Here is a 27,651-nt window from a genome sequence, read left to right as displayed (position 1 = left end):
ATATATATTTGAAAACTTATAAAAAATAACTTTAAACTCAATATATTTTGCGACTTCATTTTTAATGGACAGAATTTAAATTGTTAATTTGAATTTCGTTTAAAATATATATCAGTCCAGCGTAAATACCGCACGACCAGGCAGCCATCCTGGTCAATGAGGCACGTACTACGCCGGACCATGCAGTTTCTTGCCAGAAGCGCCAGAGCACTAGATCTACATTTAGTATACGAGAGGATCAGGTAGTCAATTATGGGCAAAATTTTTGAAGGCCGAACCAAAAAATTAAAAGTACAATTTTGGCGGGCCCCATTTTATTTTTTTTTAAATTAAGAAAATACAGAATTTCAGTCATCTGTTTCTTTGATCCACAGTTAACGAGGCGGGTGTCATTTGGTCAACACAACGACCAACCGCCAAATAGAGTTTGGTGGACTCAGGGGCGTCCTAAAAACTTTTGTACAAATTTAGTTTAGACTATTTAGACTACTCATGAAACTCTAATAAATTGAATAAGACAACTTTCATAGAAACTAAATTTCAAAATACTACTTTAATGGTTCATCAGATATTCAAAACTTGAATTCTTAAATTATGAATGATATTTGCTATTATATTTATTATTTCAAAACATGTCGAGGGCCGTATAGAATCTAGACTAGAGTTAGTCCATTATTAATTAGATCTATAAGATTGTTCTTTTCCCAATCGGAGTTCATCGCAGGACTTGAGATCGGAAATTTAAGTTTTATTTTTAGTCTCTCATCTGGTAAATTAAAAAGTAAAATTCCAAGAAATAAAGTTCTGTTAAACTGGGCGTAATCTTTCCAGATCAATAACATCACGATCTCGATTCTTAGTTAGAATATATATAGATCTAGATCTAGACTCTATCTTAAACATTTTTTTTAGATCTAGATTAATTCATATTCAAAGAAATGATACTTTTGATAGATCTAGATCTTGTCATAATCACATATTATAAAATATAATATAGATAGATCTAGAATATTCTAGAAATCTAGAGTAACTTACATCTATCGAACACCTTCGTTTTAAGGTACTTATCGAACACCCCATTGTATTTTTTAAAATTCTCCTTTATTTCGATGATTATAAAGAAACTAGTCCATTCTTATTGTGCATCGTCCATTTCTTTATAGTTAAGTTATAATTAGTTTCATTTTCACCCGAGGATCATTTTTTTACTTATATTCAAAGTGCATTGGTAATATTGGTATAAAAATTTCACATTTTTTGAACTCTTGGGAAGAGTGGAGTGAGTCTCGGGTTAAGGGTATTTTTTAATGCTAATGATGCTTCAGCTCAAAAAAACTATATAATACGCTTCTAATTAGGCTGAGAAATATTTACAACTATTTTTTAGAAAGTGTCCTTTGTTACCTAAACATGAAAATTGAGGTTTAAAAAGGGGGTGTTCGATAATAGCAGTTTTTATATAAGCAATCTCAGCTTCGTAAGATATCGAACGCCATTTTAATGTTAAAAATAAACATCAAAGGGATATAACCCAAAGAACACAAAATATTTAAATTATATATTTTTTAATTGTTATTTTTAAAAATAATGTAATGCAAAGTACATATATAAATTAACCATGTGTAACAATTTGTATCAGCTATTTGTGGTTTACCGTAAATGTGCTATATTTTTCTAAGTAAATAGATTTACATCGATATGCACTAATTGTACCCATTTTAAAAGCTTGATTTTATGACACATATAGTTTGATGCTATTATCATGGTTGTGTTACCATAGGTGCGAGGAATGTAAAATATAACACAGGAACAATGAATTTAGAATATATCCAGTTGTGTTTTTTTTTTCAGATGCCCCATTCTATTAACTTCTGAATTATGTGTTATAAACCAATACCTAGCGCATGTGCTTGATGTGAAGAGATATTAATAAAACGAAAGGGCTAAGGGGGAGGTTTAGAATATAGATATGGTATTTTGAAATAGAAATGTCTTTGGTAGGTAAAAAAAAAAGGGGTGGGGGAGAAAGAAACAGTCAAGACACTGTATCAAGAGATCATCAATAATTGATCGACCATTAAAATGTGACGTCAGCCTCAAATACATAGTTAGTTGTGCTTCTCGATCTAGACGTGTGGCGCAGGGTCTAAAAAAATTATATATAAAGTACCATATACCATAAAGTATGATAAAGCTCATAATGCGCTACAAAGACACTCCTTTGAAACATCACAAATACTCAAAATAATAACAATAACACATTTAACCACTCTCTTATTCTGCCTACACCCCCTTACCCGCGCTTTCTTCTTATGCAATTCCACTCTCCACATTCACACTTTTTCAGTGCAAAGTAACAACGTAAATTTCAAGACTCAATCCAAACGCAGCCACCAGACTAACACACAACAAAAAAAAAAATGGTCAGTGACAGCCCAACACACAGGTGTAAACCAGGCCACCAACGCAGCCCCAAAACATTGTTCAAGTTGTAGTAAGAACAATGTTGAGGGGAAAGGGGGAGGAGCCATCATTCGAGTACCAAAGGTCAAGCCGCTAATTAGGTCACAAACACTAGGCGTGATAGATATATAGATATGTTGTTTGTGTGTGTGTGTGACAAATACTAAGCGTGCTCTAAAATACGGTGTTTTTTTTTTTGGTCAACCGGGTTGTTTAGGGAGGGCGGATCTATCTACATCTATAGGTAACACAGCTCGCAAGCTACCATAGCTTTTCAGCACCCCCCGCCCTTTCCCCGCCCAGATCGAAAAATATCTAGCACTGACTTTTGGGCTGTTACATACACTGAGCGTGCTAGATCGGCGGCTAGTTACGTAGGGCCGCGTACCGTATGTTTTGTTTTTAGGTCAACCAAGTAAACTGTTGTGTCCTGCAATGACTTGGAGAGGATTATCTATTGGTTACCAAAGCTTATTAGGCTCTCCCTCAAATAGATAATATCTGGATTTAATTTATTAATGGCCTTATGTCTCAAAATAGCTTAGACCTAAATAAGTACTACGATAATGCGTTACTGGGCTTAGCACCGTCAGTTTCTAAGCAGAGCTGATCAGTGATAGATTATAGATTCCTTTGATGTGGACCATGTGAAAATGACTAAAATCTGTCTGTCTTGACATGGCGTAAAAAGAAAATGATATAAATTTTAAAAAAATATAGATTATAACACTTTTGAAACACCATACTTTTCACAAAATTTTAAGATTATAACACTTTCAAAACACCATACTTCTCATGTGCTCGATAAGTTCTTAATATGTTCGATAAGATAAGATAAAGGTAAAAAAGTGTTCGATAATTTAAACTTTTGAAATCATCGACCTGACTCACTTTAACATCAAATATAAGTTTAACTTTGAGTAGTAATAGAATAAAACATGTCTACTTTTTAAGAAAAATGGATGAGGAGTTCATAGATATAATCAGTTTTTTTTCTAGGTCTAATTTTTACGGAGATACACAAATTCAAACATAAAAAATGTCGGCAAATGAGCTTAACTTGTTCGATGTAGATCAAATATTAAATTAATATTATTATTAGACTCTAATTAGACTATTAGAGTCTACATTTGATTTTTTATTTAAATAATTTAATTAATCATTTATTAATTTAAATTTAATGTTAAACTACTTAACGACTTAACTAGATTAGCCTGATTAGGCTCATTAGCCATCTATTGATCTATAGACAATAGATCTAGATCTACTTACTTAGTTAACTTAGCATGTCATTATTATTCATTATATGATTAGTATTAGATCTAGATCTAGTAATCATAAGTAGATAGTAGGGGCCTACTTTGAAATAACTCTATTCTAAGTATTACTAGATTTAATAACTTTAATAATAAATGAAAATCTGTCATGGAATTCACATACTGACGAAACTATAAAAAAATCAAACAAAGCATAAGGATTTATTAAAATAAATTTCTATAAATCAAATAAGAACATAAAACTAAAATTTTATTTAACCTTGGTTAGGCCAATAATAGAATATGCATCCTCTGTTTGGGACCCCTCAACTCAAGAAAATATTAAGAAACTGGAACAGACATAAAATAGAGCAGTGCGATTCATAACTTACAAATATTCACATTTGACAAGAGTAACACCTTTAGTTAGTAAAATTACTAAATTTAAAAAGCATTCAGGAGAGAAGACTCTAAATTTAGAAAGCATTTAGGAGAGAAGACTCAAAAGTAAAGTAGCAATTATACATTCTTCTTCTTCTAGCCAGCTTTATTGCTGCTGAGCTGTGAGCTCTTTTGCAGACTGTGCCAAGGAAAAAAAGTGTGCTGTTTTCTTCAGCTGTTCAGCACTGCCGTACAGGGTGTTGGTTATGTTGGGCTGTAGTGGAAGTAGGGTCTGCTTAAGGTGGATTAGGGAGGGGCATTCAAAGAGGATATGGTTTATGGTTTCAAAGGGGTGGGCGCAATGTCTGCAAAGGGGTAGTTGTGTGGAGTTTATTTTGTTCAGGTGGTAATTTAATAGTGGTGTGTGTCCTGTTCTTAGTTGGAAGATTGTAGATTGTTCTTTGCGGGGGAGGAAGTTAATACTGTCCAGTTTGTCATTTCTCTGTACATGGCTCTGCCTGTGTTTCCTGATGCCCATTGGTTGAGCCACTCCTCTTTGTGATTGTTGACTAACATTGACCTTAGGGTGAGGTAGTTAACAGGTCTATCTGGTTGTTCCATAGATGAACCTGCCTTTGATAGCGTATCTGCCTTTTCATTTCCCATGATGCCAATGTGTCCAGGGATCCACTGTAGTGTGATATTGATATTTAATTTTGATATCATCTGATGGATTATCACAATTAGTGTTGTCAACTCTCTTGGGCTGTCTGAGGTGCTGCTGTTAAGTGCTTGCAGAGTAGATTGGGAGTTTGTAAAGACAACAATATCTGATGGTGGTTGCACTCCGTCATTGTGACAAGTCAAAAACTCGCTGTCAGAGTCACTCTAAATTATCACAGCATTAATTATTATTTTTCATTATTTATTTATTTTATTTTAATTATTTGTCCATCCTACCCCTAAATCATTCACCCGCCACACCTTTTCCGCTCCAGGCTAGACTTAGTTGACCACCTTGGAGTTAGCTAAGGCGCGTCCTTTCATTTATCTGCCCTTGATCGGGGAAAGGTAAACACACAATCTCTTTTGTCTTGCCCGCCGGATGTCTGAAGGACGGTCGCGGTTGACACCACCTTGGTTTGAATGCAAGCTAATCCTTCTCCCCCCCCCCTTCTCTCACGTCTCTCTTTGATCTAAGAGATTACCCTGGTCAACATACCGCGTGGTATTCCAAGGTGCGGCTCCCACCTCGAGTCAAATCCACCCACGTGTAAGATAAATCTTAGCCTAGGGCATTTCCTGTGTCCGCCCGCACTTTCCAGGCTTATATAAAGTAAACCAACTCAAATCAGACTCTCTTTCATTCTCATTCGAGCTGAGCTATCGAGTCTGGACTGCTTCATTTTTTCGTACTCCTAGAGGAATACCTGGTGGTAAGCCGAACTTAATCACAAGTTCCATCTTAATTACTCTGTGTATATTTCCATTGGATTTTATCATGTGTAGTTTATCATTTCATTTATATTTAATTAGTGCATTGTGTATTTCTCACTGGCGTAAGTAGAGAACATAAACATTTCTCACTGGCGTAAGTAGAGAACATAAACATGTCCTACGTATGTATTTATGAATTGCATTAATCTATTAATGCTACGTTGCTCAATTGATCGTTGATGCAACCATGTATATATTTGTACATCTTGTTTTATTTCCTTTATCTCGGTTGACCGCCTTGATAATTTTACTAGCGCACTAATACTGCGTCTAGAAAAGAGATACGAGTTATCTCCCCTGTAGTGAATTGTCTCAACCTGTAGTCATTTTACTCTAAGGAGAGTTGCGCCGCTTGAAGGGACACCCTCTCCTTTCAAGCACGCTTCATTGTTCTCGACCCACGGTCATATGTAAACAAACCATCTGGGTCGCTGACCACCGCCCATCCCCCCCCCCCTTCTTTCTCTATCCACCTGTGGTGTTTATTTGAGATTAGTATTTCCCCTTCTATGTACATTCTTGTATTATTATTTCCCCTTTTATGTACATTTCTATAATGCTACTATCTGCCATCTATTTTCCAAATCCCATTCGTCATCACATCCCCCTTGTGCTCTAAAGCAATTTTACCAATCTGACGAATGCACCTCAGTCGAGGGCATCGATAAGATGTATGAGAGACATGTCCTAACTTGTCTTTATTTATCCGCAGCCTCCCTCAGGTGTCTGCCTATTGCCTAGTTATTGGATCAACGATCTATTTACTTGCTATTTGCTGTTCAGTGTCTACTCGACGCCACTCAACTACTGCCTATGTGCTTAGTGCTATTCAGCACTGCACTTGCCTACTGAGATCTACTCAACTCTACCACTTGGCGCTATCGGCATTGCCCGCCTATTCGACAGCCCACCTGTCAAGCTATTAGGTGCGACGTCCCTATGGATTCAGATCTGTGTGAGACGTCATAGCTACGCCAACCCTCTGCAACTCACTGGACATATCCTGTCAACTACGCTGCCCACGGCAGATCCGCTCTGCCCGCAGTAACCTTGTGCCCACGGTAGCTGGCCACCCGCCCTACTGTGCCCACTACAGATATTAGATTTTGGGGATTGAGACTCCACAAGAACTATATCACCGGCGTCCCTCTATCCGCTAGAGCGCCATCTCCAGCTGCAGAACCTCAAGCCAGGACACAGCCAGCTGCGACATCAACAGGAATACCAGCTAAGTCAGAGGACAAAGTGACATACTCTCTTAATAGGTGCCAGAGTGATGATTAAACATATTTTTCACTAGAGATAGATGCAAACCCTCCCCCTTTTTATTCTTATATGTATATTTATGTAAATAAATATTCTTTTATTTTAACTTTTGTATCTATCTTTCATTGCTTGTCTCGTTGCGTGCCTGCTCCCGATTCATATGCTGATAAGTGGGGGTGTGATAGCTTTAAAAATAATCATCCCCTAGACATAAAACATGCCAAACACACGTCACATTTCCCCACCTGTCACAGTCATATAATTTGTTTTCCACTGTATGTAGTGCTATGGCAATTATACATAAACACTGAACCATAATCTTTAAATACAAAAACAAAATCTAATATAAAATACTCAGAAAGACTCAAAGATAAAAGCACATTCCTCGTTCCATATTATATGCTAGGACAAATTTGAACAAATGCTCCTTCTTCCCTAGTGCTATTATGCATGGAATGGGTTGCCTGAGCTAGCCAGGAAAACCAGTGACTTGGCAGAATTTAAGTCATTGGTTAATATGCATGACTAATTGCATGACGCAAAGCACGTAATCATCTTCTTTTTTTTTTAAGTAATGTCTTTATTATATTAGATAAGACTAGTATTACTAGATCTAGTCTAGTAACTAGAGTCTATTCTGATATATAACAGTAGGCCCTACACATGTGCCACAATGATGTGCTTGGAACCAAACTAGTTCCAGACCGTATATACATATAAAAACAAACTTATTGTAATATTGGGTCATTATGAGACAAATATTTCTCAATTGTTTCAACAGTACACCTGACATCTCAAAACTTGATCAATTTTTCCAAATGTTAAGGCTAAGTTGTCAAGAATATAAAGTAATGTTCCCCTTACAGACCTTGGTATCTATGTAAAGATACCAAAAGTAAAAATCTCAGTCTTCAACAGGATTCAAATCCAGGATCCCTGGTTCAAAAGCCGAGCACTTTACCATTCAGCCACTGCGCCTCCATCATGGATAATGATGGTGTACACATTTTTTTGTCTTTCATTAACATCATCTCAATTCATTGTCTGCTCAAACAATTCTCTGAGTTTGGCAGGATTTTAGGCTTCTGATGCTGAAATCAATTCAGTATCATTTTTTGGTACGCTGGACCATTTACACACTTTTTTTCAACTTCAGTTCTCATCAAAATAACAGGAACTAGCCTTACATGGTTGGTTGAAACCCACTGGAGTGCCAGAGGAGAAGCCATCAAGATGGTTATGGATTAATTTTAGCAAATTTTAGAAAGTCTATAGACATTGACTAGCAAAAATGAAAACTCTTCTACTAGATCTGAAGCAGGCGGATTGTTAATTGCTATGCAGTCTTCATTTTCTTACCTACCTTGGGTTTTTTACCCCTGTATTAACTGAAATAAAGGATTCGAGGATTGTCATTTCAAGACTGCACACTTAAACAGAAAACATTAAAAATATTATTAATTAGTATTTGGGATGACATTGCTGAAGCCAATATTACGTTTGCAGAAAGCATGTGCTCAGATATGGTGATTAGTGCAGAACCTCAAAGGCCACAAGAAAAGGATGCTAGGCAAAAAAGGTGAAGATTCTGTATTAACACACAAGAGAGAGTTACGTCTGGAATTTATTCTTCCTTGGACAGATAGTTCAAGAAATAAACACATGATTATGTGATGATTTGGTGGGTAAATATGAATTTTTGTCGCCATCCCAACTATTGATCGAAATCAATCTTGATAGTGATATTCACTGGAGCAAGAGAGGTATCAACAGTTTGTTGCAGTTTCTTCAGAAGCATTTGAACTTCTCAAACAAAGACCTGAGATCTTGAGTTTTATTTTTTAAATAAAATTATTTCTGACAATTACAGTGGTTATATGCGAGCAAAGTTTTTTCAGACTTAAGTTAATCAGTAATTAATTGCAATCAACGATGAAAATTTTCCAAGTTACTATTGATGGGGGGAAAAAAAGGATTTCAATAAATTATTGATAGTTTTGCAAGCAAGAAAACACATAAAATCTATTTGTTGTATTTTTTTAAAATTTTGATTTGTTTTTGTTTTTTAAATTAGCAATACTTTAGCAACGCATTATGTCGGAAGGAAAAAAAAAAGTCTTTTCGCTTATTCATTTTGTTTTTTTTTGGGGGGGAGGGGGGGCATCTTGAGGAGCTGCCACACTGGGCATCATATACCCTAGCTATGCCAATGGATCTAGATATTTAATCTATATTATTTTAGATCAGGACGCTCCGTGGCTGAGCAGTAAAGCACTTGGCTTCTGTACTGGGGGTCCGGGTTCGAATCCTGGTGAAGTGTGGGATTTTTATTTCAGGATTTTGGGTGCCTCTGAGTCCACCCAACTCTAATGGGTACCTGACATTAGTTGGGGAAAAGTAAAGGCGGTTGGTCGTTGTGCTGGCCACATGACATCCTCGTAAACCATAGGCCATAGAAACAGATGACCTTTACATCATCTGCCCTATAGACCACAAGGTCTGAAAGGGGAACTTCACTTTTTTTTTTTTTTATTCTAGATCATGTATAGAGTAGGTCTAGATTCAAATCTTCAATTTGATGTTATCAAAATGAAATTCAAATTCAAATCTAGAACTTTTGTCTTTTATAATAGATATGATACTTACTTACCTGTACAGGCTACAGTTTTTTTGAAAGTTGATTATATAGTCATAGTGTAACAGTATTATTATTAAGTATTATTATATGGTGTCTTAATGCTAGATTCTTGTTTGAGTCTTTATTAATATTACTTAGACAATATAGATCTGTCTGTCTGTGGCAGTTTACATCTCGAGAGTCAATCTTCTCCCTTGGTAACTCTAGATGGCTGTCTGGTCGTGTGGTTTGCACACTGGACTGTTGTTTGGATGATCTTGATGGTCCTAGGTTCATACCCTGCAAGCTGCCATTTCTTATCGTCCTGCAGGAGGTTTGGGCAAGGATGAAATTACTTTCAAATCTGAAGGAACATCTGTAACACATAAAACATTTTAAATGAAACATTTAACTTCTCATGAGACTAAAAGGTCAAACAATACACATCTGCCATCACAGGTTGGACATTTGAAATCACCAGATGCTGTTACATTTTCACCTTTCTTTCTATATACTTCTGTTGTGTTTGCCATCTATCTGGATCTTATATCCAGTGCCTCATTTTCACAACTTTTGTTATCATATACATCATATACCTAAAAAGTCAACTTGCAGCTCTCCTGCATTATATTTGACCACTATACAGAATGTCTTATGAGAGTCAACCTTGTGGTTTCTGTGGGGGTGTCCAAGTCAGACAAGGTGTCTGCTGCTGATAACACAGCGGATGTCCTGGCACCCTGCTCTTCGTAGCACTTCCTCATTGATTATTTTATCTTACCACCTTATTTAAAAAATTCACCTTAGGCATCAGAGGTGGAAGATACTCATTTTTTCCTGCCAAGATTACAGGTGGACCATGTTTCATTAATGTATAGCAGAGAGGTCAACACACAGGTCCTGTAGACAAGGGCTTAGTATTGGTAGTCAGCAAGGTATTGTCTTATACTCTTTTCTGCTATATTGTTACTAATGTCTTTATCTATTAGTACATCTAGATCTAAATCAAGTCCCAGATAATAGATCTAATTAATCTAGATTTTTATCTAGATTGAAAATTGAAGCATAGAATATACTCTAGATTTGAATATAAAAGTAACTATATAGAAATCTAGAATCTATATTATAGATATTGTCTACATGTAATAATAATAATAGTATTATAATATAGATCTAATAATTTATTAATAATTAATTTCATAATTTAGTATATTATTTAGATAAAATATTTAAAATTTAATATAATATGACTTTAAAACTATATCAGTAGGTCAGTCTTGTACAAGTCTTGATTAGCTCTAGAAAAAAATAAAATGTATTTTTATAATCAAGTCCAGTTTTATATTGCCAATTTCTATTAATTAAGTTATTTATTGGCCTAAAATTTGTATTAATTTATATTTATCATAACTCCTGGCTGACCCTCTTACTTTATCAATGTGTTTTATATTATTACTTTTTATTAGTCATAGACTATAAAGATCTATAAGTAGTTGTATGTCTTAAATTTCAATGATAACCATTAAGTATTGGATTATAGCAGTTTCTCAACGTTATGTTTGTGATGCCAACCCCCTATAAAAAACTATGTCTCTCTCCGACTGCCCCTCTCTTCCAATCTTTACAAGGTTCAAGACAGAGCATTCAACTAGCATTTACAGTACATTTACATTATACTGTAAAAATAGTCATAAATTGAGGGATGTGAAAGGCCAATATTGAAGTCAGAGAAAAGTAATGTGTTTGTTCTTCGATCATCTTTGCGTTAAGCAAGAGATAATCTATTAGGGGTCTGTTTTAGTCATACACAGATGAATGTCAACAGCACCCCACAAGTTGAGAAACATCATAGTATAGATTACTTCAATTGTTAGGCTTTTTAAAACATAATTATAACATTAGGCCCAATTAACTTGAACTAATTTATCTTTATTCTAGAATTCTACCTGATAACACAGTCCCAGAGATCTATTTATTGACTATTCAAGAGACTTGAGATTTGAAGTTGAGTGTCTGAGTAAACGAAACTCTCAGTTTATTGTAAAAAAAAAATAATTTAAAAAAATCAATTTTCACATTATAGATGTCTGATTTAATAAAGGTAGTGTTTCAACATAATACTTCAAGGAAGCAAGATCTGAATATTCTGTTTGAAAAATATTTATATCAAAGGATTAAGTATGTATGGTTGGATCCATTTGATAAACCTGTTGCTGTTGCATTGCTGGAAAAACCAGTTGGTAAGTACACTATAATACCATTAGTAAACTAAAAAGTAAAGTAGCAATACTACATAAAACAGTGAACCTTAATTTACAAATTTGAAAACAAAACCTGATAAAATACCCAGAAAGACAAATGTTAGGACTAATTTCTTATTTCATATGCTTGGATGAATTCATACATCTTTTCCTTCTTTCCTAGTGCTATTAGAGCATTGAAAGGGTTGCCTCAATCAGCAAGAAAACCATTTTAGCAGAGTTTTAGTCACAGATCAACATATGCATGACTAGATTGTCAAATAGACAAACATAGGATGTCATGGGCGTAGCCAGGATTTTTTTTCGGGGTGTGTGTGTGTGTGTGAATCCCCCTCCCCCGGAAAAAAATTATACTTATATGTGTGTGTGTGTACGTAATTAATCTTTATTACATTCTGACCCTTTCGGAAGACGTTTATTGTGCCCTAGAATAGGTTCTTCCTGGAATTAGTGGAAATCTTGTAGATTCCCCGTCCTTGCTTGCAAGGGGGTCTGGGGGAGCTCGCAGTGCACTATTTCTGGTATTGAAAGCCAACAAAATGCATATTCTGAGGTATCTACAGTGCATTATCTTGCTATTAAAAAGTTTTATTTCAAAAACCTAATGTGCTATTCTTACTGACTTAGACCCTCTCGCGCCGTTCAGCGCATTTTCCGGCAAGCTGTTTCCGCAACTCTTATGCGTAATTCATTTTGTTGGAGAACATGTCCCGCAAAACCTCAGGCGACACTCTGTCACAACCTTACTACGGGTTTGACTCCCAGTTCGGCATATGATTTCTTTGATTTAGACCCGATCTCTATAACTGACTCCTAAAATCTGTCTTAGCCCTTAGCCATCTTTGTTGAGCCACATTTAGTGTTTTTCAATTTCGGCAGAAGACTATTCACACTTTATTAATGGAGCCCAGCCACTGGTAGAAATTTGTAACCTCTCTTGACTACGCTCTTGGAATTACACGCCTGTATTTCGATTTAGATTTTATATAGAAAAAGAAAGTTTTATCGTCAAAATCATCTGTTGAGGGGTTTTAAAATAAAAAATCTCTGGATTTTTTTTTTTTTTTTTAAATTTAAAACCTCATTTAGCTACGGTCATAGAATTTGGTGACTGTAGTTTGCTTTAAAGTAATATTGAAGAGAGAGGTTTTCAACTCAAAACGCTCTGTAGGGGAATTTTAAACTCAAAACCATCTGAAAGGGTTTTAAATTTTTAAAAAAGCCATCTGGAGGAGGGGGATTTAAACTCAAAACCCCTCATTAGCTTAGCTACGCTCAAAGAATTTTAGTGTGTAATTTGCTTCTTTTATATTGAAGAGGTATTTTTTAGCATCAAAACCCTCTGAAGGAGGATTTAAACTCAAACCCCCCTTTGGCTACGCTCATAGCATTTTGAGTGCGTAATTTGCTATTTTAAAAAAAAAAAATTTTTAATATTGAAGAGGTATTTTTCAGCTTCAAACCCCTCTGGCAGGGGGTTTTAAACTTAAAACCCCTTTGGCTACACTCATAGATTTTATAGTGTGTAATTTGCTTTTTTTTATATATTGAAGAGGTACTTTTTAGCTTCAAACCCCAACTGGAAGGGGTGGGGGTTAAACTCAAAACCCCTTTGGCTACGCTCATAGAATTTTGAGTGTGTAATTTGCTTTTTTTATATTGAGAGGGGGTTTATCGTAATTTTTGGAGGCGGTTTTAAAGTCAAAATCTTCCTTAGCTGTTTTCTTGGAATTTAGGGATTGTCATTTGAATTTTTTGTAGTTTTGTTGATAGAAGAGGGGGATTTAACTGCAAAACCCCTGATAGGGGGTTTTAAACTCAAAACACCTGTAGGGGGTTTTAAACTTAAAACCCCTTAACTCAAAACCCCCTGGTAGAGGGATTTTTATCTCAAAACCCCCTGATAAGGTTTTTTTGACTCAAAACCCTCTTGTAAATGGTTTTTAACTCAAAACCCATTCAGCTGTGCTGTGGTAAGTGATGATTTAATATTAAAATTTCACCTAAAACAAACAAAATGAAAGCAAAAAATCAGTCACTGAATTCCGTTTCCCCCCCCCCCCCCCTGGGTGGGGATTTCATTTCCACCCCACCCACCCCCACCCCCCCGTCCCCCAGCTACGCCCATGTAGGATGTAGTCCTCTTTTGAAGTAATGTCTGTAATTCAAAGAACTAACTAAGTTAACCTATATATGAAGTGTTGATGATGATTTTATAAATGTTTCAAATAATACTGTGTTTCCACTAAGTGAAATATCACACACAGCATATGTTCCGAACTTTACGACACCTAAAACAAAGAAGCTGAGTACTGCTGTATAAATTTCAAGGAGTTTAATCAGTCTGTCTAATATCATCAATAAGTCCAAAAATAATAAACTACACTAACTCAGTAAATATGCTCGCAGGTTGACATCTAATAAGTAACTAGAAGATATGAACTTTTTAACTGTAGCTAACTAGATTTTTTTAATGTTAATACCATTTCTAATTTTTGCATTTATTGTCTATGTGGTATCCCTAAATAATTTTCTTAAATTCTGAAATACAAAATAAACTAGAATTTTTGCACCATAATCTATTTATTAACTTGAAATTTATATGCAATCAAGACCTCTAACAAAAAGGACCTAAAGTGGAGAAGGGGATTATATTTTATATTTAAAAAAAAAACAAGCAGGGTTGGCAATATTGTTTTTCTTGCACCAGGTTCTTATATCATGAGAGATATAGCCACAAAGAGGAGGTGAGTTTTCTTCTTCTCTTAGATGAGTTGCATTATCAAGGTTGATGGATCCCATTAAAGTAAAGTTCCCCTTTTAGACCATATGATCTATTGGGCAGATGATGTAAAGGTCATCTGTTTCTGTGGCCCATGCTTAACGAGGGTGACATGTGGCTAGCACAACAACCAACCGCCTTTACTTTCCCCAACTAATGTCAGATACCCATTAGAGTTGGATAAATATCCACAGAAATATCCAAATATCCAGAAATTAAAAATCACAGTCTTCACCAGGATTTGAACCCAGGACCCCAGTTCTGAAGCCAAGCGCTTTACCGCTCAGCCACCATGCCTCCGATGTATCCCATTAACATGAAGCAAACTGGTTTTGATGTGTTATTTTACCACTTTTTACTCCTGTCTATCCGAAAGAACAGGCTCCTACAGATTTACCCTTGATTTAGAAATGCAATTCTAAGGAGTATTTCTTGGAAAGTGAGAGTTTTCCCATGTCCACCATTGACATTGATACTAACACCTTTTATGTTAGTGTAGAGCAGCTGAGAAGAACAGCAGGCTACTTTTCTCTGCACTGAGCAGTAAGCTGGTTTGCAGTCTGTGCCATGGAAGTGTGGGCTATGCTGGGTTGTTGGGGTAATAAGGCATGTCTGCGGTGAATTAGGCTGGGCATTCTAAGAGGAAGGGTAAAGGATTATAAGAAAGCAACTTTGACTAAACAATATAAAGTCCTTCTGTTGTTAATCTTTAGTAAAGTACAATATTGTTGTGTTTGGTCTGATTTTTTTATGAACTTAGAATTAGCTGGGTTTTTGTCCTCACATTTAACATAACACACTTTTGAAATGAATAAATCACACAAGAAATAATCCAGGATAGGGAATCCCAAACAATTTAATTGATAAATCCAACAAGAATATTTATACATTTCATTTACAACTGTTGACTCAAAATGAAAAATATTTGTTAAGCCAAACTAGTGTTATTAATAAAATAAACATTGGGATGAATGAACCTTATACTTTGGCTGAGTCTTCTAATATACTACAGGAAGTGACATAGCAAGCAAGCTGGGTAGCAATCCTAGAAAATACTAGTGAATGATGTCATTCTAGCTCCAGTGGCAAGATAAGGACACTCAGCTTGTGACAAATATAGATCTAATTAAAATATTCATAGATTGCACAAATTTTTAAATAACCATATCATTATCAGCTTGGCTTCCGAACTGGGGTCCAGAGTTTGAATCCTGGTGGAGACTTGGATTTTTCTGAGTAAACCCATCAGTAATTGGTACCTGACATTAGTTGGGGAAAGTAAAAGTGGTTGGTCATTGTGCTGGCCACATGACACTCTAGTTAATCATGGGCCACAGAAACTGATGACCTTTACATCATCTGCCCTATAGAATGCAAGGTCTGAAAGGGGAACTTAACTTTTTGATATCACACTCTCAAGATAAGATTTTTATTAATTTACAAAAAGACACCAATAAAATTTTATCAGTAAATATACAAACTAACCTATATCCTCTAATATGAAACAGAGTGGTACTGAGTTTTAATGTTTTTGCTTGTCTGAATAGATTATACATTGTTTGCTAATTTGTAAAATGTTAGCGAAAAGGAGATTAGCATTAAAAAAATATTTTTCTTCATTAAAATTTTCATAGAATCTTCCATTGCCTGTTTAAATTCTAAGAAACCATTTTATTTCTTAAAGACAGAGAAATACATTTCAAATTGTTTTGCTTTTTTCAGATGCCAGTTTATTAGAAAAACAAAAGCCGATTATGGATAATCATAATGTTAACTTATCTGTTTGCAAACCAACATGGAGTGTTATTGTCAGACTGTATAAAGAGTACAGCCAAAAAGATTTTTCTAAACACATTTTGTGCAAGATTAAAATTAAAGGAAATTTAATAGAAAAGGTGTCTCCAACATGTTTTGAAATTGCATTTTTGAATGGCTGGGGTAAGTAGTTATTCAGAAATGTAAATTAACTTGCTTCATGTTTCTTTTAGGCCATTTACTTATTAGAATTTTTTTTTCTTAATTATTGATTTATTTCTATAGGCATTTAGATGGTTAGAATAAAATCATTGAACAGGGTAAAAAATTTTAATAATCATACCCAATCACAATGAGATTTCTTTTTCAGATTGTTTTCTTTTCTAGTTTCCAATACTGAAATTCCCTCATCCATTTTTTTTACATATACTTATATAATATACTTATATTATACTTTTCCCATTAAATTTATTTATCAATATTAATTTTTAGGTTTACATATTTAGTCATAGACTTTTCAGAATTGCACTGATTTTCAAACTTTGAAAGAATTGTTCACATTTTGAAATTAAATTTGTTTTTTGTTGTTAGGTGATGTGCAAGCTGTTTGCCAACATAAAGGGTCATCCAATCGTGAAATTAAATCTATTGATCCTTATTTTGAGTGCTTCAAAGTAGCTCATAGAACTGTTGCAGAGCCTAATGCTTTTTATACATCTGCAAGCTCAAATGGTGCTTTACCAAAACACCCACAGCCTTTATTAGTTTATCCAGCATCAAATCAACATGATATAACAAAGGTGTCTGTATCAACTCACCCTCTTATATCAGTTCTTCTTGATGCTCTAAAATTTCCTGAGAACAGAACATTACAGCAACAAGGTATTAAAGCTCAAGTTGATCTATATCAGTTCACTATTACTTTAGAGGGATCCATTTGTTCTGTTCTAAAAATCAAGCACATGCTGGAGCAGGAATCAAATAAGGTAAATTTTTTTTTGACTTACTTGTTTATAAATATCTTATAGAACATGCAGTTTGGCTAGGGGAAAAAGTTAATTGTTTTTAGTATTTAAAAGAAGAAATATATTCTTGTGAAAATGAAGTACTTGGCATTTAGTCAGTGGTCTAACATTGAGTCTTGTTTACTAAAAAAAAATGTTTGAATATTATTGTCTTGCTGTGTCAAGAAAGGGGGAAAAAAAAGCTTGTTTTTATCACATATTCAGTGTCTCTAAAATTGATTATTATTGATAGAATTAGGTCAGAAATGTCATAATGTGCCCTTAAAGGGAAACTCCGATGGTTTTGACAATTTTTGATATAATATGTGTTTTGATTTACAGATAATGAATATATTATTATTTTGTTTTTATTTGCAATAATAACTTAGTAATTGATATTTTTCTAACGTAATTTCCTGCACATCCAAAATGGTCAGACTTTCACCAGGTTTCTATGTGACGTCACACATACCTATTAATTTAATCTATTGACTTACTGTATAATGGAAAACCATACAGTTACGTTTACATTCTCGTAAAAGAAATATATCTTCGTCTAAGCAGTTAGATCTAGATCTTGTAATCAAAGAAAAAAATGCGTGTTAAAGGAGATTTACATGCTTGACTAACCACGGCAGTGTGTATCTTCTCTTCTGACCACTCAACACAAAACAAACACTATCGCTTGGTTGTCTTGTCATGACTGACTACACGTATTCTAGACTAGCCTTACACTGACCAGTTTGTTCAAATCAGATCTATTTACTTCTTGGGACAGGGAGGGGCTTAGATGAAAATGTTACTTTTTTTCTCGAGTTGGTTGTCCTAATGCTTTTAAATCTATCTATCTATATATAACTGTACCATAGCGCTTGACTAGGCCGTCACTAATCTACTGTAAGAATGAAATGATACGATTGGTCAAATATAGTTTGCCTTTCAGTATTTTTTAGGGAAGTGATGTATGCCTAACCTAAAAACAAAATTTCAAAGAACCCCGTTTTTTTTTAGATGTCAAGAATTTACTGACTAATTTATTAAATATAAATGTTTCTTAGCATTTAAATAAAAAATGGTAAAATGTTTACTATTACAACTTTTTACACAGAATTTGAAAAACCATCGGAGTTTCCCTTTAAGAAATATCCAGTATACATTAATATTGTGAAAATTATATAATAATGAAAGCGAGCAGACTGTTAATTTGTTTGGAGTTTCTGTTGTTTTGTTTAATTCATATTAGAACTTATTGTTAAGAAATCTATTTGATGAGTTTTCAATATATGATTTAAATATTTTTATTATTTGTGTTGGGTTCATTAAATAAATTATTTGGAATTTCTCTTTTTCTATTAGTTACTTTTCTGTATTCATATTGGAGGTGGGTTTTTTTTTTAATAAGAAGGAAGAACCTGCTAAACCTACTAAAATCTATCATCACAGGTTAACTACACTGAACTCATGATCAAGTTTCTGGAGGAAAAAACTATCCAACAACAGATAAAGCACATCATTACAGAACATCATTTTTGTCTTATTTTAGATTTAGATACATCAGAAGTTTATATAAAAGACTCACAAGATAATAAGGTACCTTGTACAACAAATTCTATATCAACCAAAACAAAAAAAAGTTAAAACAAGCAAATAATAAATCAACCAAAACGATAAAAGAAAGTACCTGGTAATCAATGTTTATAATTCAAATTTGTTTGAGCAATGGAAGTAAAACACAATTTTAAAATATATATACATATATATTTATGACCACAGAACTTGAAAGACATTTTTTAACTTACAATTTTTTTTAAATATTAAAATTACATTTGTATTCAAAAAGCTCATTTTTTATGAAGATCTGAGTATATTTTCTTTCTTAACAGATACTATTAAGAGATGTTCAGTCTCAGTTTCTTATCGAAATACATTGTGCATCTCTTCCTAGAGACTACAACAGAAACATGTTTGACATGTTCAAAAAGGATTTCGAAGCGAATAATAAATACTTTAAAGTGCTTTTAGACTATAAAAGGACAGTAGTTCTTTTGGGTGTAACAGAAAATAATAAAGACGATACACATGTTGCAATAGTCAACGAGTTCATTAGTACTAATTTTAAATTTGGTGTAGGTAGTTCTAATGGACATGATTTACAGAAAACATATGAGCATACTGCTTCCTTGACCAGTGAATGTGAATGCTCATCAGGAAAATTCAAAGCTGTAATAAATTACCCGGGTTTAATTCCATTTTTGAACTCTGAAGAGGGTAATGCAATATTAAAGAAATTATTATCAAAGCACAACATTCCTCTGGACACTGGCACTCATGTTCAAACCCTTGACAAAGTCCCTGATTATAGAGCTCTCTTCATTTGCAAAGTAAGGATTGGATCTTACCAGCTTCACTTGGTGCATGGGGAAACTCAAGATGCTAACATCAGCAAGAAAATCATTTTTACACCTGTACAAGAAGGTACAATTAACTTAATCTTTTTTTTTAACAAATCATATATCAACTCTGATTGTCTGGTACAATATGTGTACATGTTATTTCTCACACCCATTCTTGTACAAAGTTGAAACTTTACGTAATTCTTTGTTGTGCCTAACAAAACATAAATCAATCAAAAAATTAAACAGTTATTCAATTGATTATTGGTAATTAATTTGTTTGTTTGGAATGATAAAAGAGAAATAAATGCTACTTATTGAGGGGTGTGGATTATTTCCCTTAAAATATATAAGTTTTGTAAACAAAAATTTCTACCACTTCCCATTCTTGGATTAAGTTGAAATTGTGCATAAATATTTAATATCCTTTACAAAATATATCATTTAAAAAATTAATTAGTGGTAATTTATTACTTGTGTTTTATATAGAACAAAGGAAATAAATCTTACAGTATTAAAAGCTGTGGCTGTAAAGGTGCAATTCTTTTCCTTGTATAAACTTTGGTGTTTTGTTTTTTATTTTTTTATTTTTTTTTTATTTTGTTTGCTTCAATTTTTCAAATTATGGTCATTTAAAGCCCAGGACAAAGGTAGCATAGCTTACACATTATTGACGAATGACATTACATTACCTTTATAATTAAACAAACTATACATTATTACATTTTAAAAAGGAAACAAAGACTTTTCTAATCAAGTGTCCTTGATAATAGAACACTACAACTGTTGAGAGAATGGATATCTATAGAATGGGTGATATGGACCTTACTTTTTCTAAAACATGGACACAGTATTCTTTTCTGTTACAAAAAAAGTTATGTTATACTATGTTGGAAACATATAGACATATAAAATTGTAAAGTATTATAGTCATTTATTTTTGTGCATTGTTATTTAGGGTATTCTCTTAAACAATTCTTTTTAATTTTTTGTTATTCTAGTTAGAAGTTTAAAGATCTTAGAAAACATCTATTAGATCTCTTTTTATCTGTAATTTCTCCAATTGTTTTAATGGCATACATCGTTCTTCAAAGCATTGAATATAATTTTTTTTAATCAACAGGTTTTGAATGTGAAGTAAAAGATAATGGATTAGCAACAGAAGTTTTAATAACTTTGCCCCCATACAGGGCCCTTAGTGAACAAGACTTCAGAGAAGATTTAAACAGATTAAGAAAAAGTTTTTACAAAGCAGTAGATTATATTTTTGAAATCATTAAAGACTCCTCATTAAAAGATGTTGCCTTTTCCACTTCTGCTATTCATGGAACTGAATTTCCATTTCCATTGGATGTAATTTCCAAGTGTATTTTAGAAGCAACCCAAAAAGACACAGAACTGCCTTATGGACTTTGTAATATTTATATCTTTGAATCACAAGCTAGTAGTGTATTTGAAGCATTCCAGTATTATCTTAAAAGGTCAGGTGTATATATTGAAGGCCCAGATGTTGAGACATGGTGTCGAATATCTTTTCGAGGTATGTAAAAATATTTGATTTGTATCGATGGGTAAGTTATAAATTGTCATTTCACTCTATTAATTGAATTATCAAAATGTGACCAATAGGTCTTTAGTATTGCTTTTATATTAACTACACAGTTATTGAGATGCAGTTCTTAACATTTTAGCCTTATTGAAACTTTGATAAATAAAACATGATTTAACAAAAGTTAGAATTTAAATCATTTTTTGGAATACCATAGATTATTAGTTTTGATAATTTGTTTTACATAATGAGTAAAAGAAGAAAAGAAAATTTAAAAAGTTCAATTATATGTCTTTGCTTATAGAAGTTGAAACGGCTCAACTTATAAATTTGACAAATTAAACATAACACTTTTTTTTTAAACCAATAAAAGGATTCTTTTTGAATGTTAGAAAAAAAAAATCCTTTTTTTATACTTAGGTAGCCATCAGTACAGTCCTGTAAAAGCTAAGGTAGAAGTACGATCCAATAATCCAATCAAGGCAAGTGATGATAAAAAATTTTAAATGTTGGCCTACTCATTCTCATTGGCCTTTCTTAAATGGATAAATTGCTTAGGGCATTAAATCTAAATTATTTATATTAATTATTGTTTCATACCTTAGAATTATTTAAAAGGACATTGTTTAGGACATTGGAGCATATATAGAAACATATATATATATTATACAAATGTTACAGTAGACTCAGGAATGACTCATAGAAATAACTCACCATAAATATTTGGATTTTATTATTCTAAATTTTGTGTATATAGTTTCAACATGGAAATGTGAAGTAAAATATGTTAAACCAAACAACTGTCTATTTTTTTATTTTTTTTAATTTTTTTCAGAAAAGAAGTGTCTTGTACTGCTATCCTGTAGACCCAAGTCTAAGTGCATCCTCCTCACCAGTCATGAATGAATTGATGTGTTTCAAGTCTAAGCTTATAAAATCAATCATTCATTTTAAACAAACAAATGAAATAGGCCTGCTGGTTGGCCATTGCTGTAAAGTGAAGTGTTTTATAAACAAAGCACCAGCAGTTTTGTTTAGTATGCCTCCTTGGGGACCTGAATGTCATAAGGTAAACATTTTTTTTTATTTAACATTAAACATTTCAACAATTCTAATGTTGTTATTTAATTTGAAATTTATTTTATTTTATTTTATTTGAAAAGAAAGATTGACATTCAAAATATTATATAATTAGTTTGACTTACTCTATTGTTTTGAAGGCCATTCAAGATTCTTTCAAAGCCTGCCTAACTGAAGCCATGAAGTACAATACTATCCACATTGTTCCACCAGGAATATGCACTTATCCTAAAAAATATCTAGCTCAGACTATCTGTAAAGTGCTACATCAATTACTTTTGGAAAGAAGTAATTTGAAAGATAAACATGTAGTTTTAGTTGTGGATAATGCAGAGTATAGAAAAGTAAGTGTTTTAAATGTACATTTTTTTAAATTAATTTTGTTGTTGTTGTCCTCTTTTAATTGAACTTTTTTCATAGCATTTTTCTATCAAACTTATACTTCAGGGGTGTTGCTATGAATTTTCCATCATTTGGGGGCCCGGGTGGGCTTTACCTCTATGGGGGGCCTCAGCTACGACACTGTTATACTTGTTTGGTTTTTATCCAAAAAGTTCTCAGATTTGTGAAGAATAATATTTATATTTATTAATTTTTTATATATTTTGCTTTTTTCAAATCTTAAATAGTGGCTGCCTCATTTTTATTGTATGTTACCGGCAAAGCAGGCATTCTATAGGATGCCTGGCATTTTCAGTCAAAATATAAAATGATTATCCCTTCCAACTTTTCCAAGGCATAATATAGAATGACTTCATGAACATTAAAGCAAAGTAGAGATCCCCTTTCAGAACTTGTGATCTATAAGTCAGATGATGTTAAGGTCATCTGTTTCTTTGGCCAACAGTTAATGAGCAGGGTGTCATGTAGCCAGCACAATGACCAACCACCTTTACTTTCCCCAGGAGTCAGGGGCACCCTAAAAATCAAAAAATTCGAAATCCCAGTCTTCACCAAGATTTGAACAAAGGACCCCCAGGTTCAGAAGCCTATACTAAGTGATTATTCAATTTTAAAATATTATTTTTTTTTTAATTTAAATCAGCAAATCATTTTTTTAAATCCTAATCCACATTAATAACTTTAATTTTATTTAGTCAGTGAGAAATTTAAAGATGCAAAAAGATGAGAAATACTGTCTACAGGCAGGAGCAATAGAGAATCAAAGTAATTCATAATACTCTAGAAGGCTGCTCATTATTTGAGATTTTTTGCTAGTTTCTTCTAAATAGAAATACAAAAAATTAATTTAATAATTTTCCAAACAGTTAAACTATTTTATACAATGAAGGATAGTACAGAAAATCTGCTGATAAACAAAAAAGAAAAATGTCTCATCTACCATATGTTGGGGGGTGGGGTTGATAAAAATTATTTTAAAAGCAAAAACTTTTCCAAAGCTGTACATTGCTAACTTAAATTTAGAGACTCAGTTTCAGCCCAAATTTTCAGCATTTTGAAAGGTGTCACTTGTTTGACTCACAATACTTGACAATAACAATCCTTTGTTTCTTTTATCCATATTTATAACCCATTCTACAAAAAATGTTTATTTACTATAGGATGTGGAGAAGAGATTGACACTAACTTCAGTGAGATGGCTTAAGGAACTGGGGAAAATACAAATTTACATTGTACTCTTTCATTTTTAAAACTGTATGCTTATTGTTTTAGGCCTTTCAGATTGAGCTGCCCAAGTACTTCACTTCTGCTGCCAAAAAAGGAAGTTCATGGGTTAACATTCACAGTAAGCTTTATCTTTTGAAAGCTTAAAATTAGAGAAATATTGGTTGGTAAATGCGTTATTGACTTCTCATTACACATCAACATATGTGTACTTTGAATAGGGTGATTAAAAAAGAATGTACCAAAACCTTTTCAAATATTTCACACACACACACACACAATTGATACCTAATTAGACACAAGTGTTGTATATAGTTTCAAGTTTTATTTCATACTTTACAAGTGCTCAATGAGACCACCACTGGTGGTACAGACAACATCAGTTTTTTTCATTGAAACTATTTACATTACTTAATGAAAGCCTTTTTAGTATTTTTTTTTGTTTCAATTCTTACCATCTTTGTAGCTACTGAATTTTTTGGTCTTTTTGTTTTCTAGTGGGATTTTTTATCAGAACATATTTTTAAGATGCTTGTTAGAAAGTTTTATTATATTTACACTATTAAATGTTATTTTGTTTAACCCATTTTTTAAAATACTTTTTTAGACTTCCAAACAACTGATGAGTCTAATGATGCTATTACAGTTGAAGGACCTTCTCAAAAAATTGTTAAATCTTTTGAAGCTGACTTAAGAGATCAATTGAATCATATCATGAAAAAGAACTGTTTTGAAAGATTTTTAAATAGCAATCTAACAACCCAATTCAAGGTAGCACTGTCAATTACAATTAATAAAGGAAACAAATAGTGCTGAATGAATTTACTCATTGCTATTAATACTTTTATTATTTGTACAGGCTATGTTCAGTGGAGCTCAAAACCTAAATGTACAACTAGATATACAAGAGTTTTATGGAGAAAAAAAGGAATATCCACGTGCGGGAAACTCATCACCAACACATGCGACTGATCAAAGCCTGCAAACTAGTTTACTCACAGGCTCAAAACTACAGATTAAAGCACTGAAAAGTCAATGGATTGAAGACTTTAATGTTTTTTTAGCTGAGATTGCTTCAAACATTCCCATTTTATATGACCATCTTTATGATTTTCATGGTACTGGTAGTGATGATGACATGTATGACTGATATTTCTACTGATAACATTTATTACTAATGTATTAAACCATAGTAAATCATATCATAATAGAAATGCTAGAATTTAAAATGTTTACATATCAATGAGGGTTGTAGTGACTCACTCAAATTAGCTCTTATAAATATATATACTTGAAAAATCAATCAAGAGGATGTGACAGATTAGAGACATAAACCAAAGATGGTTCTACTCACTACAGAAACAGTTATGCTTACTATAAGCAATCCTGACACAACTAATGCATAAGGTAAAAATAGTCATTTAATGAATGTGAAATATGCCCCTGTGGCATCTCACCTATCACATCCTTCAAACCTTCATCAAGGCCTGAACGAGATACTAGCTTTAGGATACCTCTGAATCAACTGTTTAGAGAACAGTCTTAGCTTCAAGCCACTGTGCAATTGATCTCAGATAAAGGCTTTGTTATCTAAACAGTCCAATAGTGATCATGAAAATGAAGAAGATCACATTTCTTTGAAATAAAATCCCACCTCTTTTTGTGTTTTTTTTTAATACTGGTATTTTAAGTATCTTATCTATTCAATTTTTTTTCCATTGTGACAGCATTTGTAAGTTCTTAGAGCTGTTTCTTTTTAAAACCTGAAATAAAAGTAAGATAATTTTTTTTTTAAAGCTAATTAAATATTTTTAAACATAGAATTACTTATACCTATATCAAGAAATATAAAACTATAACACCATTGTAGACTCAGCTAGAGCAAAACAAATATTTGATTTATAACAATTAACCTTCAATATTTACCCATATTGATTTTTTTTTTTTTCTGTATTGGTTCTTTTTTTTTTTTTTAATTCTTGGAAATGCCCATCTTGCTGAATAGGTTAGTCATGGGTGTTTATTCAAAGTATGAGCAACAGTTCATAATTACAAGTTGATTTTGTTCTTTCTAGTTGAATTTCTTATTCAGTAATGGATGTTGTGAGCGACGTCATGCAAACACATCAAGAAAGTTAAACTAAGAGAGTATGTATTCAAGCTCTATCAATAACCATTTGATTTGATACATTCTTAAAATTATGATTTATTAAAATTTTCTTTATAATAAATTTTTTTTAAAATCTTAAGAACGTAGTGGAAATTTTGCATGAATAAAAAAAAATATCCAACTAATTAAAAGTGCCCTTTTTGGTCACTTAATACCTTTGGCATTTACTCTTGATGTTAAAATGAATTTGCTCTGAATCTAATTAGGCATACTGTACAAGAAAGCCTTTTAACTCAGATACATCTAACAACTTTGGAAGGTTTCTTCGGTTATAGTTGCTTTTTATAAAATTTAAATGCAATGCAATCCACAACACAATACAGAAAAAATCAGCTGATATAATCAAACTCACTGAAACTGTGCGCTATTCGCAATACCATAATAAGCATAATATATGAAACCTTAAGAGCTTTTTCATTCAGTGTTGTCGCGTCACTAATAATGTTCTGCTGATTAGCACACACTTTCTCTTTACATTAGAAGAAATCTACATGTTCGTGCTTGGTCTGCTTCTTTGAATGGCGTGATATAGCAGAGAAATTGAAAGAACAACATTTATTGGTTTGTAAAATAAGTACATTTGAAATTCATTGTTAAACATTACAGTTCTGAGATAAATCATTGTTGTTTTTGTATACAATTTTCATCTTTCTATGGACCCTCTAAAGTAATCTTGCAGACCCACAGATCACATTGTGAGAACTACTGCCCTAGAGTGAATGAAAAAAAAATGTTTTGATTTATAGAGTAGAAAATACATGTTCTATCTATGTAATCAACACATTTTTTTCAAAAATGCTTCTTGCATATTTTTTTTTGGCGCCTTTGAAAAAATGTTTCCTTACTTGGCAAATTCTTCTTGCCATGGAATTTTTTAAAACTTAACATAAAATGTCATTATTCAAGTTATAAACAAATGAGTGGAGCACTTAGCTTACTGCACTTAAAATGTGAATAATGATGAATGTATCACAGTTAATGAAGCTCTTTGCAAACTTTGTATCTTTCTTAGAATATGTTGAGTGCAGCATTATGACTGTTTCTAGCTGTGACATTTTTTTTTTCTTTGTTTTTTGACATATGGTGGAGGAAGGAGGTGCTGTGACTGAGCGGTAAAGAGCTTAGCTTCTGAACTTGGGGTCCCGGATTCAAATCCTGGTGAAGACTGGGAATTTTAATTTCAGCATCTTTTGGGCGCATCTAGTCCACCCAACTTTAATGAGTACCTGACATTAATTTGAAGAGGTCAGACCAAAGGTTTACACATTGACATATAGGGGCCTAACAGTAGAAGGATGTAATGTAAAATGGTTTCAATATTTTGTATTAATAATTGTAATAAAGAAAATATATGGATACTAGTTCTGTTTCATATTTTAATAATGGTCCATTTTAAAAACTATTTTACAAAATGGCAGAAGCTGTGCACATCGCGTTTGTGTAACAATCAATAGGTTTACCAGACGCCAGGCAAAAGGACCACATATATTCCGTCTGGCAGGCATTGACCAAAAGTGTAATTATGTCCATTTTCACTCTTTAGCTTAAAGC

General features: G+C 33.1%; 1 protein-coding gene across 6 annotated transcripts; it reads left to right on the top strand.

The window, feature by feature from the left end:
- The first annotated feature begins 645 nt into the window (after positions 1–645).
- LOC106053092 (uncharacterized) lies at positions 646–27,461 on the top strand. 6 transcript variants are annotated; one of them, XM_056007911.1, is made up of 14 exons: positions 787–859; positions 10,288–10,415; positions 11,419–11,720; positions 16,246–16,461; positions 16,870–17,264; positions 18,726–18,872; positions 19,166–19,757; positions 20,799–21,215; positions 21,645–21,706; positions 22,060–22,293; positions 22,445–22,648; positions 23,979–24,051; positions 24,538–24,701; positions 24,790–27,461. In XM_056007911.1, the coding sequence occupies exons 3-14, from the start codon at positions 11,564–11,566 to the stop codon at positions 25,078–25,080; spliced, it is 2,952 nt and encodes a 983-aa protein (XP_055863886.1). In that variant the 5' UTR covers positions 787–859; positions 10,288–10,415; positions 11,419–11,563; the 3' UTR covers positions 25,081–27,461. The 6 variants fall into 6 exon arrangements, with proteins under 6 accessions (XP_055863929.1, XP_055863901.1, XP_055863886.1 ...); XM_056007917.1 differs by lacking the exon at positions 787–859 and adding an exon at positions 905–1,060; XM_056007954.1 differs by lacking the exons at positions 787–859; positions 10,288–10,415 and adding an exon at positions 646–663.
- Positions 27,462–27,651: the final 190 nt, after the last annotated feature.

The sequence above is a fragment of the Biomphalaria glabrata genome, chromosome 1, assembly GCF_947242115.1.
Source record: "Biomphalaria glabrata chromosome 1, xgBioGlab47.1, whole genome shotgun sequence".
Lineage (NCBI taxonomy): Eukaryota > Metazoa > Mollusca > Gastropoda > Planorbidae > Biomphalaria > Biomphalaria glabrata.
The sequence above is the reverse complement of the archived record's forward strand: the minus strand, read 5'-3'. Positions and strand labels throughout refer to the sequence as shown.

Coding starts and splice junctions, on each gene's coding strand:
- LOC106053092 (XM_056007954.1), top strand. CDS start 11,564: ATGTCTGATTTAATAAAGGTAGTGTTTCAACATAATACTTCAAGGAAG. Junction 18,873..19,165: donor AAGACTCACAAGATAATAAG/GTACCTTGTACA, acceptor CTTTCTTAACAG/ATACTATTAAGAGATGTTCA. Junction 22,649..23,978: donor ATAATGCAGAGTATAGAAAA/GTAAGTGTTTTA, acceptor TTATTGTTTTAG/GCCTTTCAGATTGAGCTGCC.